At 37.5% G+C, this 12461-nt stretch overlaps 1 protein-coding gene across 5 annotated transcripts in view; it reads left to right on the top strand.

Annotated features, from left to right (window-relative positions):
- SEMA5A (semaphorin 5A) overlaps positions 1-12461 on the top strand; it is a 348842-nt gene that overhangs the window by 312398 nt on the left and 23983 nt on the right. For all 5 annotated transcript variants that reach the window (XM_074899498.1, XM_074899502.1, XM_074899501.1 and 2 more), the window contains one exon: positions 7765-7983. In XM_074899498.1, the coding sequence (XP_074755599.1) occupies positions 7765-7983 (219 nt within the window). The remainder of the gene's footprint in view (positions 1-7764; positions 7984-12461) is intronic.

The following is a 12461-nucleotide window of genomic DNA, read 5'->3' as shown; positions in this document are numbered from 1 at the left end:
TCTCAGGGTGGTAAGATTTCTATCTCAATCAACCAAGCAGGAGCATCTGCACACTGTAATCATGCTTTTCTGATTTGAAGTTCGATTAAGAGGAAAGAAAAATTTTATTCTCTACTTCTAGGTTTTCATATAGTGTTGAAATAGTAAAAGGATGGCTGTTTCAAGTAAACTGAGAGAGATTGTGTACGTTGTTGCACATCTTAATGCAAATGTCTGTACAGTCCAGCATTAAAAGTCTAGAAATTGCATTACCATAGGCTTTAATGTGTACTTATGAAACATATTAAATACCTACATTAAACATACAGATTCTCTGCAGGATTATCTGATGTATAAGACTATGAATTGTATTGAAAACATAAGTGTTTAATCCAGGGATAAAAATTTCAGAAGCTATGAGTTTACCTGCTTTTTCCAGACTGAATTTCTCTCACCTGACTCTAGACTCCATTGTAGTCTACAAAGACAGCTAGCACCCCTGAGGAATGAGGAATGCATCTGAAGATAAGCATCTGATATAATGGGCACAAATCACCCTCTAGAGGTATCACTTTCTTTCCATGGTGTATACTAAGGAAACAGCGGTGATGAGCTTAGACAAGACATTTGAATTTGACATGGCCAAAGTTAGGTGGGGTTATCTCCCAAAATGCTTTCAGAAAACAGTTAAACAATGACAACACTTCTAATTTCAGTCAAATAGTTCAAAAGAGTCTTTTATTTGCTTTTTTTCTTTTTTAATTTTGTTTTGGGGGGTGGGGGAGGTGAGAAGGGAGAATAAAATCTGAAGAAGAGTCACAAATTCCTTAAATGATAAAAAGGCACATGGAAATCTGAATTTAGATTCCCTGTAGTCACAGCTTTCTCTGTGCCAAACTTAAAACAATAGTTATTTTTGAAGACAGGATGTAATTTTGTCTGAAATACTGTTTTAGTGGCCACAATCTCTTGTGAAGAGATTGATTAGATCCTAGTGTTACCCACAGAAAATCTATAGTGCATTCAGAATTCAGTACAGAGTAATAGCACGTGCTGATAATCAGTCATGTCCTGTAGTCAGGAGGGGTACATGTTGAGATATTATCTCTTATACTGTCTTACTGAAGCTAAACTGTGGTATTCTGAGATAAGAACAAAAAGAATCGTGGAAGTTAGAACGGAACTGATGACAAATTCAAGTCTGATTGACAAAGAACTCTTCAGTGGAACTTTGCAATTAAATATTTAAACACAGAACAGCTAGGTACAAGAAATAAGTTCTGGTGGTAACATGACATGCTCCATCTGCATAGTGTCTGTTTTTTTTAGAATATGTTATCTTTGTATTTTACCACTTAAATTTTATTAAATAGTTTTTGATGTTTATAAGGTTTTAATAAGTTACAGGTATATAGGCCTGAAGGTATAGAAGTTTTATGCTTGAATGATATTTTTAAGTACTTGAAAAAAATCTTCAGAAAGTGAGCATACTGAAAAAGTCTTTGCTTATCCTTGTTATCTCCTGCACTTTAAACAGTGTTTCATGCTGTCATTTAGAAATGATTCAAGATACTTGAATTTGGCTCCAGATCATCTTTTCCCAAAGTCATGAACCTCGACTGCTTGGATAATTGAATTTTCTTTGTTAGGTTTGAACAGGAGGACATAAAGCATAAATCAGTCAGGTAATATAATTTATCAGGTGTCACTGCTACTTGTCTCTGATTTGGAGCTGTATTCCTTAGCTACAGGCTAGACTAGAGAATTATTCTAAATATATGTGCTTTATTAGATCCTTCCTTTTAAGGAAAATTAATTGAACTTGGCTGGTAACATTGCAGTTTTCAAGAAGAATCAGGCCAATCAAAGTCTCATTACAGGCTTTTGGAAAGGCAGAATTTTTTTTCTCCTGTACTAGTCAGGGCATGTGACTTTCATGTTAACATGTCTCTGAACAGCATTAATTTCTTGTAGAGTTATAAGACTATTACAGTTCAACCAAAAACTTTTTAAAAATATATTGAGAACATGTAAAGTCATCTTGGTTTAGATCAGAATTATGCAACTTAATCAGACAATTTTTTTTCCGTTATATGTGCTTGCTAAGTATAATGGAATAAGTAAGTCAGCAGTGAAGCAGTGCTAATTTCTCTGTAATTTTACCCATATGATCAAAGCATAAGCACTTAAAATGAGAGAACGATTTCTATTTAGATGTCAGTTCATATCTTCTGTCTTCCCTGGTCTTAGGAGTTGATAGTTATTTTGTCCACAAAATCCCTGTGATTGCTTCTACTGAAGTTTTTGCAGTACTTGTTATTACTTGTGGAAATTTTTGCTTAGGGAAGCACAGCTGCTCATTTAACATTGTACCAGGATTAAGTAGTTAAATTCCCTTTTCTAGCCTCCGTGTGCAGCAGTTTATTAATTGAGTGTGACTTCTAAACAACTGAAAATAAGCCTGTTGGTAAATTGCAAGCAGATTTCGTACATTCTAGTTATTCACAGGGCTTTAAGTCAGTCATAGGTTTTCTGAGAACTATTTAGTTTAAAACATTTGAATGATGAACCTGTCATAAAGGCCAGATCTTAATTTGATTCACAGCTGTTTTGTCTGTCTTGGGATAACTATTCATTAGTTCACTGATGATGCTATGACTGATCAGTCTTTTTGCAGTTTTCACAACTATTTCTGTAGATAGGCTTTTAAAAAGGAGACCTTAGGTGTTGTTTCAACAGCTAGACTTTTTCTGTTACCAAGCCAAGGGCATTGGACCTTGCATTCTGTTTTAGCCAGATATTTTCATCTTGGGCGCAATAAACTGAGAAATACAGGAAGCTTAATGTTGTCTTCTGTTGGGTGGTTTCTGTTCTTGGAGGTGGCTGTGGAGCAATCAGAAAGTGACCCAAATTGCAAACAGAGGTGGCAAGCAAGAAAACCACAGTTTAATGAGAAAAGTAAGAGTTTTCATAGTTTCATGCCACTTGATATGAAAGATTACAGTGCTCTTTATATTTATACCTTCACCTATCAAATTTTATGTAAAATGTGATAGAGATGGGACTCAGTTCTTTCTGAAGAAGTTTTTCTTGAAGAAATTCTACAGGACTCAGTGATTCTTATTCTCCATCCATTTTCCATAGTTTAACAGATAACTACACATCAGTTAGCCAAACAAAGAAAGGCGTGGTTGGACTTTCCACTTGCAGCAGAGTCTTTACATGGACAGTTATAAGAGCTCTTTAGACATGCAATAATTAGACCACGAGTCTTCTTTTTTATATGTAAATTTATATGTGTATACATGTGTTTGAGTATATTTATAATACATGCGTATGTATAAGTTTGTATTTGTGTGTATGTATATGTGCACATGAATTACTGGATTGTCCTCATGCTAATATTATGCTAGGAAAATTCACCCTCAAGATTCATACCCCATATGGGCTTTTTAAAATAGCATGTGAAAGTATCGATATACGAATATTAAAATTTTGTTAGGGTAGTGCATTTATTAAATAATGGTTATATAGGATATTGAGTAACTTTTTTTACAAGAGATTGTGTGATCTGAGTTTTAACAGTGAAGATGCCTCAGAAGCACAAGGTCCTAAAACTGAAGGTGTTTGTTACAGAATGCCATCTCATTAATTTTCAAATATGTCTTCTTTTCTCTTAGATTTCATATCTAGTATTTTATATTACGTCTGCTGCTATGCTTATATTTTTGTTCATGTCACACTTTTTTTTGCATTGTCCATGAAAGAGTTATTTACAGTTTTTGTAGAAATGCAGACACTTCAAGAGTAATAGGAAAATAGTTACATCTTGAATAATCAGTCAAACATCCTTCTTAATAGAGGAAATGGATCGTATTTACTTTTCATAAGAGTCCAGATAAAAGTAAAGCAGGGGAGAGTTCACTATTTCTACTCTTCTTTTTTTTTTTTTTTTTTTTTTTCCCCCATTGTATTTAAATATCACTGAATTGTTTAGGTTGGAAGGGACCTCCTGAGGTCATCTAGTCCAATCCCCCTGCTAAATCAGGGTCACGTAGTGCTGGTTTTCCAGGACCTTGTAAAGTTGAGTTTTGAATATCTCCACAGATAGAGACTGCACAGCCTCTAAGGGCAACCTTTTGCAGTACTTGACAACGCTCACAGTAAAAAGGTGATTTTTGTGTTCAGATGGAATTTTGTGAATTTTAATTTGTGCCCATTGCCTCTTGTCCTATTGGTGGGCACTACTGAGAAGAGCCTGGATCCCTCTTGTTTGTTGCCCCCATCCCCAGGTATTTATACAGATTGATAAGGTCCCCCTGAGACTTCTCTCCTCCAGGTTGAACAGTCCTGGCTCTCTCAGCCTTTTCTTATATGAAAGATGCTCCAGGCCTTTAACCATCCTTTGGCCCTGCCCTGGATTTACTTCAGTAAGTTCATACCTTTCTTGTACTGGGGAGCCCAGAACTGGTCCCAGCACTCCAGATGGGATCTCACCAGTGCTGAGGACAGAAGGATTACCTCCCTTGACCTACTGGTAGGGATCTTCCCAATGCAGTCCAGGAAGCAGTTCGCCTTCTTTGCCACAAGGGCACATTGCTACCTCACAGTCAGCTTGCTGTCCACCAGAACCCCAAGATCCTTCTCTGCAGAGCTACTTTTTAGGTTGGACTCAAACTACTGTTGCATGGGGTTGTTCCTCCCCAGATGCAAGACTGCATTTCCCCCTGTTGAACTCCATGAGGTTCCTCTCTGCTTAGCAAAGCGCGACACAAACCTCTGGTGTATGAGCCACTCTTCCCAGTTTTGTATAATCAGCAACATTGTCAAGGTCATTAATGATGCTGTTAAACAGGATTGAACCCAGTACTGACCCCTGACATACATCACTAGTGAGTTCCTGCAGCTGGACTTTTTATGACTGATCACAACCCTCTGGGCCCAGTTGTTCAGCCAGCTTTCAGTCCATTGCACTGTCCACTTATCTAGCCCATACTGTGTTGACTTTATCAAGAAGTTATGGGAGACAGTGTCAAAACCCTTACTAAAGTTGAGATAAGTAACATCCAATGTTCTTCCCTCATCCATGAACCTAGTCACCTCACTGTAGAAGGCTATAATGTTGTTCAAGAAATATAGTACTGAATTTCCAGAATGTAAACTAATCTTGTTATTTTTAATGTCATTAAGTGTCATAATGTTAATTTTTTATGTGCGGTTTCTGTCTGAAAAGAAAATTCTAAAAGCCCCTCTATGAACACTGTATGAATTACTGTAAAACTGTATTCAGTTCCTTGTAGTAAATTTGTTAATGCTTTGGAAAGAAGAAAACACAGGGGAACACTTCCTGCAGACCAAACTCCACAGTGAAATGATTCTTTAGAATGTTCTTCTGTTTCAGAGCTAAAGTACATCAGAGCTTTCCTTCAGAAGATTTTCCTCCCCATTCCCCAATTTAAACGGCAAGAAATCTAATATCATAATGGCAAATAAGGTCACACATTTTCCTTAGGACTAAGAAAGCTACACCTCCCCTGTAAAAATGTCTTCAGAACATCCTGATATTGTTATGAAGTGATTCACACTGCAGTGTTTTAGGAAGAAAATGACTGGCAATCTGGTGCAATTAACACTTTTTCCATTGTTTGCGTTGCTGTTAATAACTAAAAATACTTCCTTTGAAATTCTGGTATAAAAAAATATTATTATTTTGGTCTCACAGCCCACTGCATGCATAAGCTGAGCATTTGCATGACCAAAGTGATAAAATTGAAAAAAAAAAAGTCTTGTATAGAGCTGGAAAGTGGACCTGCATTCATAATTCCCATACTATTTCTCTGTACTTGCTCCCCTTTTGGATTTGAATGTATGTCATGCTTCTTGAAATGCTGCTTTTAATATCTGTGTAATAGAATCTGGTTCAGCAGGAGAGAAATAATTACCCTCTATAATCACAGAAAGATTTTACCCATTTTTAGTTATTTTTATATTGCTGCTTTCTTATTAATTTCAACAGTTTCTTATTACAAGTATTTCTGTGTCACTGCTTCATTATTCCAATATTGTCAGTTGTTATTGAGTGTTAAATAAAAATATGCAAAGCCTCATCTACTTTGGGATGATTGTGAATGTACTCCTCAGGGCAGAATTTAAGCAGTGTTACTGATACCATAACCACAGGTAGAAATAGGTGTAATTGTTTCAGTACTGGACACCACGAATGAGGGGCTCCTCCATTCTGGTTATCTAGAATACCAGTCCTGTTCAGTCCGGGATTCCTGTTGGGCAGTCTCTTCACATTATTACTTGTAGCTGATTTCAGTACGTGATTCAGTACATCTTCTGGGCTTTTTTAGCTCCATCTGATACTCTGACAGTGCCTGTGCTTGTGGGTAGGGCATAAAATAGTTTCTTAAGAATAAAAGTTGTGCAGCAGTTTAAGCTCCAAACAATCCCCTACATTTCTTCACTGCTGATTATACCATTAATCTGAACTTATATTAGCAATACTGAAGCTCTAGCATAGGCAGGCAGCCATATCCTCCGCTGTTTTAAGTACCATTCACGGGACCTTCTCTCATCACAACTACTTAAATAAGGGGTTGTAATAAAAGCAGCAGTTCGTGGTCCATTGATCATAGTTTCCAGTGATGCTAGCACGGGGGAAGGTGAACTTCTCTGGCAACAGTAGGAAATCCCAGTAGTGTTGCCGGAGATGCTTAGCAGTGATGCTTAGAGCTAATGCTACAGCTCAAGAGTGAGTTCAGCATTTTGCTGAGTACAGTTGAGGGAGACATTTTTTCCATACAGGACTAAGCCTGAAAGTGACAAAGGTACTCAAATTAACTGCAGAGTATTAGAACTCCACCCGGAGCTAGATTCAGGCATATTGGTTGTATTCTGTGAACAAGATTCTGTGTGTTCCCCTTTCACTGATAAATAGTGGACTTCAGTCTCCATCTCTGTTTAATGCCTTTACTTGGTACTAAATTCACTTAGAAAAGATGTTTTCCACTTGCCAGATGGTTATTTGAACTAGGAAGTATTCTATCATGTGTGTCTTTAAAAGGCTGATTTCCATAGCTTATAGTGGTTTAGAACACTTTAACTCAGTGGAAAATAAACTGTTTTTTAAAGTGGCAAAATGTTGCTCTTCATAGAAGTGCAGTCTCACTAGACTTTGTGGAACTGTTGCTCTACACTATCTAAAGTCTGACTATGGTTAGCATAAGCACAGTGCATTGCTTTATAGGACACCCTGAGCCTCTGCACACAGCAAGCACTGGTGGAGGCAGGCTGGGTAGTTTGAGCAAGCAGTGCCCAGCAGAAGGACCAGGGGAGCTGGCTCGATCAGCGGTTACAGACAGCTGCGGAGCCACCTTCTTCCTCTAAAACAGAGGCAATAATACCTATGCAATGTACTTGGAGATTTTCTGATGAAAATTCCTGTGCAAGAGAGAGGTAATCTTTATCATCCTCAGGTAGAGTAAATTGACTTTAGTTCAGTCAATGCAGCTGTAAAGCATTAACTAAAAGGTTGGATCCAAGTCTTCACTGTGTAGTTCTGTGCAAGCACTTATGAAATAATACTGAAGAGATTATGAAATTACTATGAAAAGATTCTTGACATGAAACTAGGGTTTGGATTGTGAGACTAAAGGACAAAGACCCTCCTGGTAATATCACTGTTAGAAATCTAGGATTAACTTTGAAGAGGAAATGGTTATTTTGAGGTGAGATACATTTTTAATTCAGTATTGTTTTTTTCAATCCTTATTTTATTAGGCTTGTCGGGGGATTTCTTGCGTTCTGGACGATACTCTGCTCATACCATCAATGGTGCCTGGTCACCCTGGTCTCCATGGTCTCAGTGCAGTCGTGACTGTAGTAGAGGTATACGGAATCGCAAACGGGTCTGCAGCAATCCTGAGCCCAAATACGGGGGACTTCCTTGCCTTGGCCCATCTCTAGAGTACCAGGAATGCAACATTTTGCCTTGTCCAGGTAAGAGTCAAATGAATTGAGAGAAGTATGTGAAAATAAAATAATTCATCTTCAAGGCTATATATTCTAATAATTTGTTTGGTTGGGTTTTTTTAGTTGATGGGTTTGGGGTTTGTTTTGGTTTTTGAATAGAGTACAGCTCAAACTTTTACAATATAAGTGGATTTGGGTAAGAGTCCCTTGTGTTGTCAATCGGTTTATCATCAACAGTATTAACAGCTATGTCTGTTTTCACTTGTGAGACTTTGACTGTAAAAGTATGATTTTAATAAGTAAACTGATAAGAGAAAAAAGACATTAAAAATCTGCAAGACATCTGGCCTAATCTTTATTTAAACTCAGAATATCATTTTCCTCACAGTTATTGATGGCATTAAATCTGTGCTAGCTTTTGAGTGTAAAGCCTCCAGGAAATAAGGTTCAGGACTGATCACCAAACTAGACGGTAACTCAAGTAGGCCATAAAGATTGTTCTTGGAATCTTGAGCTTCTCCTTGAAAATTGTTTTATGATTATATGAAAAGGATTACAAGTAGGATATATATGTTTTCAAGAAACTACTTTGGGTTATAAATCTTTATTGTATCTTAGACATTGGGGGGAAAAAGATCTTCGTTTGTCACCTTTCACCCTTCATAAAATAGACATCCAGATTCAAAGGTGTTTGAGCTTTGCAGGGACTTTGTGGAAAAAGAAAGGGGAAGGATATAGGAGAACATATGAAGAAAAGAAAGTGCAATTGAAATAGGAGGAAAGAATTCAAGGTAAGAAAAAATAGAGAGGAAGAAGGATAATGGCTGAGAGACTCAGTTCTTTCCATTATCAACAAGAAAATTTAGAAATAAGCTTTCATACATCTTTAATTATATTAATTATGTATAATAGTGCTGCATATTTGATTATTGAAGACTTGGAGCTTTTGGCATTTATTCAAGTGTGGACCTGAAGGATTACTATGGCAATATACACATTACATATGTATATTACTCTAGTAAAACATACATGTGTGTATGTATTTATCTATGTCTATATATGGTTATGTATGGTTACAGATTAAAACTGTGCCCCCTAAATCATGGATATGTATTTTTTAATATGAGTATTTTGTTCAGTCTTTTGATTGCAAGTGCTTTCCCTAAGCTTTATAAACCCTTTGATGGTCACTCTCCATTCTCTGCGTCAGAATCAAAGCAGTAGATAAGTGCAGAAGACAGGGCTTCCCTTTCAGGAGGACACAGTTTCTTGAAAAACATGCTCCCATCTTGAATTGAACCTAAGTAATATGTTTTGGCAGATATCCCACAAACCCAGCAGCTCTGGGAGTGTTCTGGCTGCTCAGTGAAAGTGAACTTTTCTGCAGTTTTATGGATAACAGGAACAGGAGGATTGCTTGGCAACTTGAACGCCTCATGCAGCCCCCTGAGGCCTTCAAGCCTCCAGTTGTGCTGGTGGGGCAGATCCAAGGGGAATTTGTGCTGGGGGCCCTGCTTCAGTCTGGGGGAATGCCAGCTGAGCCATCGAGGTTCTGAAAGAGGCACTTAGGCACAACAAGCCAGCACCCTCTGGTGAAATTTTCTTGCCGCATCCAAGGAGGAAGAAAGTAGCTTTAGATGCTCATTGTTGTAGCTTCTCTATCTGGCAGGGTAAGCATCTGAGGAGATCAAGGGGAAAGATTATATGCTTCTTCCTGGGCTTAGCGGCATGATCAGTGAAGGGTGGCTATGTTTTCTACACCAAGCAGTGTGAGAGAGGTGGAAGGCAATCAACAGAGAACTAACAGTTGACAGAGAATTATAAAATTGTGGCCCAAATCTTATCCACATTTGCCCAGCTCTAATGCATTCTAATTAGAATTCATTAGTTCCCTAACTGAAATAATAATGCCTTGCTTTTCTTGAGTAATAAAATCATAAACACTTCTGTTTCATGTGGCTGCACTGTTAATCTGAAAAATTTTGAAGGTTGACAGTGATGCATTAGGTCAAAGACTTAGGAGACCATTGTACTAACACGTGCAAGCCTCCCCAGGAATACACACAGTAGGTAGAGCAAGCAAGAATGTAACACTTCCTAACTGGTTCCTTCTTCCCTTGCAAAGGGAATCCCTCCATGAGACACTGCCTTCAGCTTCCTCTGAAGCAAGTGAGTGGTACAGTAACAGCTAACAGCTCTGCTCACAAGCTTTAAGATATCTAATTGTATCTCTATACTGTAGTAAGTGAAGTACCTTCATTAAATTGGCCCAGATTATCTATAAACCACAGCCAGATTTGTTGTTCATCCCTTGCTGTTGGTTCTTAAATTAAATGCTCTCTTGAATTTTGATAAAGTTAAAATAAAGGTTTTCAGAAGTCATGTTTTTAATTATCTCCAGCTAGTACAGTCATATTTTTTAGAAGAAATTGTTCCAACCAGTAAAACACATAGTAATGCAGACGTAAGTTTGATGTAGAGGCCCTTGTTGTATACAAGGTAGACCATACCAAAACTAAAATACATGAAGTTGTAAGACAGAACTTGAAATTGTGCCTTATGTAAAAATTATTCCCTCTTCTGCTACCTCTGAATTTGAAAGTATCTTTAAAGATCAGTTGGTATAAAATGTGGTGGGCCTTTCTGAAGCAAGAAGAGGTGTTCTAATATATCTAATAATTTTCTTCAGAAATTTTGCTTTTTAGTGCAAAGTAAATTTGAATAAAGATGTAGAGCTCGAATAAAATATTTAGATATATGATGGCCTGCAAGGAATCACAAAGTTCTTCAGCTACAGAACTAGTTTGCCAGTAATTAAGAAGAAATGTAAGGGGCTAAGTCAGATCTCAGATAAATCTGAAAGGAAAACATTGCAAGCAGTAGATATAATTTTTTTTTTTTTAAAGACATGGGAGAGAAAAATATTATTGCAGAATAAGGCTTATCCATAAATTAGACCTGATTATAAATTTGTAAAAAGGGAATAAATTTTTATTAGAGAAGCATACTGATGACATTGAATTCTCTCCATTTTTAATGAAAGTCACAGAAAGTTAAATTGGTGGGTAAACATGAACATCTATTAGGTTGACATTCATGAGACCTCATCAAGAAAGGGGAGACATAAACAATACATGGGTGAAGAGCCTTTGCTCCAGGCCCATGTGTACAAACCTGGTAGATCCCACAGTAGGGGCACAGAGGAGAGCAGCCAGGAAGAGAAACCATGGTTGGATCAGTTTTAAGCCTTCTTGTTAACCACTGTACTAGGGACTGGATTTCATGTCCTAGGTGCTTATATTTAGCACAGCTATATAAAATCATTCTTACCCAAGCTATCTAAGTGAGTTTCTAAAATGTCCCTGTTAGGCTTTGATCACACAGCCCTTGCAGATATTTATGAGAAAGATTGGTGTAGGTACTGATTTCATTGTGGTATTGACTATACTCTCCTCACATGGATTAGGCTATAGATAGAGTTGCAGGAACTGAGTAGGAGTAAACATGTCAGGCCCTTCTTGCCAGTGTGACCATAAGGGGAAAAATTGGGACTCCATAGTTCATTCTTCCCCATGTAAAGAAATTTGATGCAGACCAAAGGGCTAAGGAATGTGAGGAGATTTTGTTCTGACCTTGACCCAAAAGTAATGGACATCTTACTAGAAATAAAAATGCAATAAAGAAGTGGATGCTTTCTAAGATTTACCTAAGCTCCCTTGGGGTAAGGACAACTTCACCTGTTCCCTGCTGGCACAGAACCATTTAGTTACATTCCAGTTCTGTTATTAGCATTTCAAAAATATTCTGGTTAGTAGGAAGGAATGAGATGGGAGCCATAAAGAAGCCTCCTGCTAATACAGGCTCAGGTTCTGCTTTGCTCCCTGTTCTGCTTATTGCAGACAGGATCATCCCTGCTGAGAAAGATGAGTGATATAGAAATATACTGAGCAGTGGTTAAGTCATGCTGAAAGTCAATTGGAATTTATGCTTCTAAATCAATTAATCTGGGCTCAGTGTCATCGTGGAAGATACTATATGCTCTGAAGGACTGACATAATGAAAAGCCCATGGAGCTATCACTGAGTGTACAAGGCTGTCTTGTCTGGCTAAGTGTCTTGCAGCATCATTTTAAATATACTTATTAATATATTAATAGCCAGTAATTTATGGTTAAATGTGCTGCAGAATCCCAGAACTTTAAAAAAAAATAGCGAAGCTATCTAGAACCTGCCTTCAGCAGCTACTATTAAATCTTTCTTGAGCCTTCAGGGGAGAGAGAAAGTGAATTTTTTCCCACAGCTTGTAGCAAAGGAAATAGTCCACTGATGTGCAGATTGATAGCAGTCACTGGGCAGATTACTTTTCGTTCGTAGTATTTGAAGGCTGAATGTACAATAGTAAATTGAACAGTGCCAGAAAATTGCCAGAAATTGTACCCTGGCCCAGGAATATGATTTTTCTGTATTGTACAACTTTTAGAATGATCCCTCATTCAATTTTGCCTT

Source organism: Athene noctua, chromosome 2 (genome assembly GCF_965140245.1).
Source record: "Athene noctua chromosome 2, bAthNoc1.hap1.1, whole genome shotgun sequence".
NCBI classification, from domain to species: domain Eukaryota; kingdom Metazoa; phylum Chordata; class Aves; order Strigiformes; family Strigidae; genus Athene; species Athene noctua.
The sequence above is the reverse complement of the archived record's forward strand: the minus strand, read 5'-3'. Positions and strand labels throughout refer to the sequence as shown.